General features: G+C 47.6%; 1 protein-coding gene across 5 annotated transcripts; it reads left to right on the forward strand.

Moving 5' to 3' along the window:
* The first annotated feature begins 866 nt into the window (after positions 1–866).
* TMSB4X (thymosin beta 4 X-linked) lies at positions 867–3,003 on the forward strand. Of its 5 annotated transcripts, none has more exons than XM_025371676.1 (3): positions 867–941; positions 2,024–2,139; positions 2,557–3,003. In XM_025371676.1, exons 2-3 carry the CDS (start codon positions 2,040–2,042, stop codon positions 2,589–2,591), a joined length of 135 nt encoding a protein of 44 aa, XP_025227461.1. In that variant the 5' UTR covers positions 867–941; positions 2,024–2,039; the 3' UTR covers positions 2,592–3,003. The 5 variants fall into 5 exon arrangements, with proteins under 5 accessions (XP_025227461.1, XP_025227458.1, XP_025227463.1 ...); XM_025371673.1 differs by having other exon boundaries at positions 886–1,514; XM_025371678.1 differs by having other exon boundaries at positions 904–935.
* The last annotated feature ends 745 nt before the right edge of the window (positions 3,004–3,748 follow it).

Consider the following 3,748-nt stretch of genomic DNA (forward strand, 5'->3'; position numbering starts at 1 on the left):
TAATTTGATTTTTGAATTTCACCTTAAGATGTTAGAGATCATGTAACTGTCGTCTTCGGAATTCAACGCAGGCCTCCTTAGCCATCACTTTTATAATTTATGAAAATAAGGAAGAGGAAGGTAAAGAACTTCCTCATTGCCAGGCAGTAAAGTCAATGGCAGAGCTTGAGCTTGACTTATTTTGCTAAGAGGGAGGTGTTTTACCCTATAAACTCCAGACAAATTACCCTACACCCAGCAAATATTACTGTTGAGTGCTCACAAAAATTATGCTGATGAAACAATATGGATGTTACAGTGATGAAACTTTCTCTTTTAAAATCACTTAAGGGTGCTTTACGTCCCACCCAAGGCAAGAGGAACGCCAGCGAGGAAGACAAAGAGGCCCGGGGTGGGGCGCATGCCCTCCACTGGTCTGAAAGCTGAGTCACAGGAATCGTACCCCTGCAGCCGGCCAGGCTCTCCAGCGAGAGACACCGCGCCCTTGTGTGGAGATGTCCACAGTAGACAAAGGCAGTCTCGCAATAAAAGAATGCCTGTCACCCTAGGTGCCACCCCGACCCTTAGTTATTATGCACTGGTCCCCAAGAGCAATTTTTGCGCTGCTGTTGCAAAAATTCATCGTAATGAAATAAACGTAAAAGGGGAAAATGTGTTATGAAGGAAGTATTGGAGCGTGCTTTGCTCATGTATTTTTTTCGCCATGTTGTGGTTAGGGTGCACTAGTGGACCCCGGGTGGGGGTGGGGCTCCCCAAAAGCCTGGCAGGCCTCCGGATGCCGTTCCGAGACGCGGTGCGAAGGAGTTAAGCGGGCCGGCGGGTGACATCACCTCATTTACATAGGAGCGCCCATAAAGCGGCGCCCGCCGCACCCCGCCCGACAACTCGGTGGTGGCCACTGCGCAGACCAGACTTCGCTCGTTTTCGTGCACCTCGCTCCGGTGAGCCCCAGGGCCCCTTCCTCCTCCTGCCTTCCTGCCTCAGTCCCCTTCCCACGGTGCTCGCCCTTTCATCATCCGCTTCCCTGTGAAGGCATTTCCTAAAGCCGAGCCGGAGTGGTTCTCCCGGGGCAGGCTGCTTTGGGGAGCTGGGGGGGTGCGAAACACCCTAGATGCTGGGTAATGGGGTGGGAAAATCGATGATTTAAGAACAAAACCGAAAAACTGGCGTTTTGCCGTGCTGCTCGGAGGGGACCTTAAAAAATTTCTTAGTGTTTGCCCGCAAAGGTATTGTGCGTTGCCTGGGAGGCTGAGATGGGGGAGAACAGACAGGTCCTTTGTTCTGAGGTTCATCTCCCGAGCCCCGAGCCTCCTCCCAGTCTCGGACGGCTGCGCGGGCTGCATCTGTGCAGCCTGGCGGCGGTGGGGCTGTGCCATGACATTTTCACAGCCCTTCTTGCAGAGACATGTGTGCCAGGGATGCCGAATTGCCGGGAGAGCAGGCAAGACCGGCTTCGGGGCGCGCGGCAGTCGCTTTGCGTGCGGGGCTGCATTGTGGCGCGGGCGAGGAAGCGGGTAGGGCGGTGGTCGGAAGCTCCAGCCGCGGCCGCCGCCTTTGTGAGAGGACGAGAAAGCCAGATCCGGCCCGCATCCTTTGCGGAGAGGCCGCGGCTAGAAAAAGGAAACGCTTTTGCTGCCTGGGTTCCATTTTAAGAATTCTTGCCGATTTTTCCCACTTGAATTCGGAAGTGGCTTTCCTATTTCCTTGTCCTAGCCAGCCTTTAATTTTAAACGCTGTAATGAACAATTCGCATTGGTCAATTTCCTTTATTCTGCAAGATTCGGCTTTGAGAGGCATCCGCCCTCTTTGGTCCCCAGCGTTTTGAAATATGGGGAGGAGGGGCGCGGGGAGTGTCGCCCCTTTTTCTGTAGAAAGAGGAAGCTCGTGAGTGCGGAACGGCAGCGGAAGGAGGGCGAGAAGGGTTTTCAGGCTGCGGGTCGCAGGGCAGAAGCGCAGTTCCCAGCCCAGAGACACTGGGGTGGGTGGCTCTTCCTCACGCTCGCTCTTGGCTTGCTCCCTGCAGCTTTTCCTCCGCAACCATGTCTGACAAACCCGATATGGCTGAGATCGAGAAATTCGATAAGTCGAAACTGAAGAAGACAGAGACGCAAGAGAAAAATCCACTGCCTTCCAAAGAAAGTAAGCTCCGACCCACCCCCATCTTTAGAAAGGCTGGGTGGGAGCGGCCGGTGGGAGGGCAGGAGGCTGGGAGGGGCCGCGGGAAGAATTCGGGAGGGGGGAGTGCGGGGGAAGAGCCGACAGCTGATGAATGTGGCTTGCAAAGGTTAATTAAAAATGGTTTTGCAGCCAACAAACACAGGGCTTTAGTAATTTAGTTATGGAATATTTATTATGCCATATTAATATAAAAACACATTTGTCCGTTAAAATGTACTTCTATTTAGTATATTCAATATACATATTTTATTCCATTATGGAATACCTTGCAGAATGTTTGATTTGAAAAGATGCTTTAAATGAAAGCCCTTTATAGTAGTCTGTACTGAATCCTTTAATCATCTCCCTCCATCTTTTTTTTTCTTTTTCTGGTCACAGCGATTGAACAGGAGAAGCAAGCAGGCGAATCGTAATGAGGCGTGCGCCGCCAATATGCACTGTACATTCCACAAGCATTGCCTTCTTATTTTACTTCTTTTAGCTGTTTAACTTTGTAAGATGCAAAGAGGTTGGATCAAGTTTAAATGACTGTGCTGCCCCTTTCACATCAAAGAACTACTGACAACGAAGGCCGCGCCTGCCTCTCCCATCTGTCTATCTGGCTGGCAGGGAAGGAAAGAACTTGCATGTTGGTGAAGGAAGAAGTGGGGTGGAAGAAGTGGGGGTGGGACGACAGTGAAATCTAGAGTAAAACCAAGCTGGCCCAAGGTGTCCTGCAGGCTGTAATGCAGTTTAATCAGAGTGCCATTTTTTTTTTGTTCAAATGATTTTAATTATCGGAATGCACAATTTTTTTAATATGCAAATAAAAAGTTTAAAAACTTAGCTGGTGTGTCTGGTCTCTGGAAGGATCGCGGATGAAACCTTTGCAAAGAGGCCTACCTCTTGGTCCACTGGGGAGGGACAAGCATCTGGTGACTGGATAAATTCCCTTATGGTGTAGAAATGGGTTTCACCCAGGTATGCAAAATACCTTGTCTATACTAGGTGATCATTTTCTCAGGCTGATTGAATTCCTAGTATGAGTTGTATGAGAACTTTAATAAAAATATATTTGCAGTTCTTATGGGTTTTGATAAGCTGACATTGCATTTATTGCACGTGCTCAAGAAAATGAAGGTGATAATTTACAGCACAGTATCTTATTTCAGGCATCAAATTCAACTTGGTTATTTAACCAAGTGCTAGTATTAACAGACGAGTAAAAATTACATTTTTAGCAGCTGCGTTAAGGAATTTAGGACTTTTGCTTACTCATTTTCTAATGGCCGGTTTCTATATTAGAGTTCAATATTTACAATTGCTTTAATGAATACAGTTAACCATTAGTGAACATGATTTTAAATTTATTGAGTCCTCTTAGTTTGAATAATCTTTGGATTTAAAAGATACTTATTCGATCTTTTGGGTTTAAAGGACACTAGCAGGACACAGGTGAGATTTGTACTAAGTTTAAATCCAGCAGGAATTAATTGACTCACATTTAGGTCTTTAAGTCCTTGATAACTTCTCAATCATCGGAAGTTATTTTTGCTGATGGGTAAAAGCAAAGTCCTTGGTGCGGAAAGAC

The sequence above is a fragment of the Theropithecus gelada genome, chromosome X (genome assembly GCF_003255815.1).
Source record: "Theropithecus gelada isolate Dixy chromosome X, Tgel_1.0, whole genome shotgun sequence".
Taxonomy (NCBI): domain Eukaryota; kingdom Metazoa; phylum Chordata; class Mammalia; order Primates; family Cercopithecidae; genus Theropithecus; species Theropithecus gelada.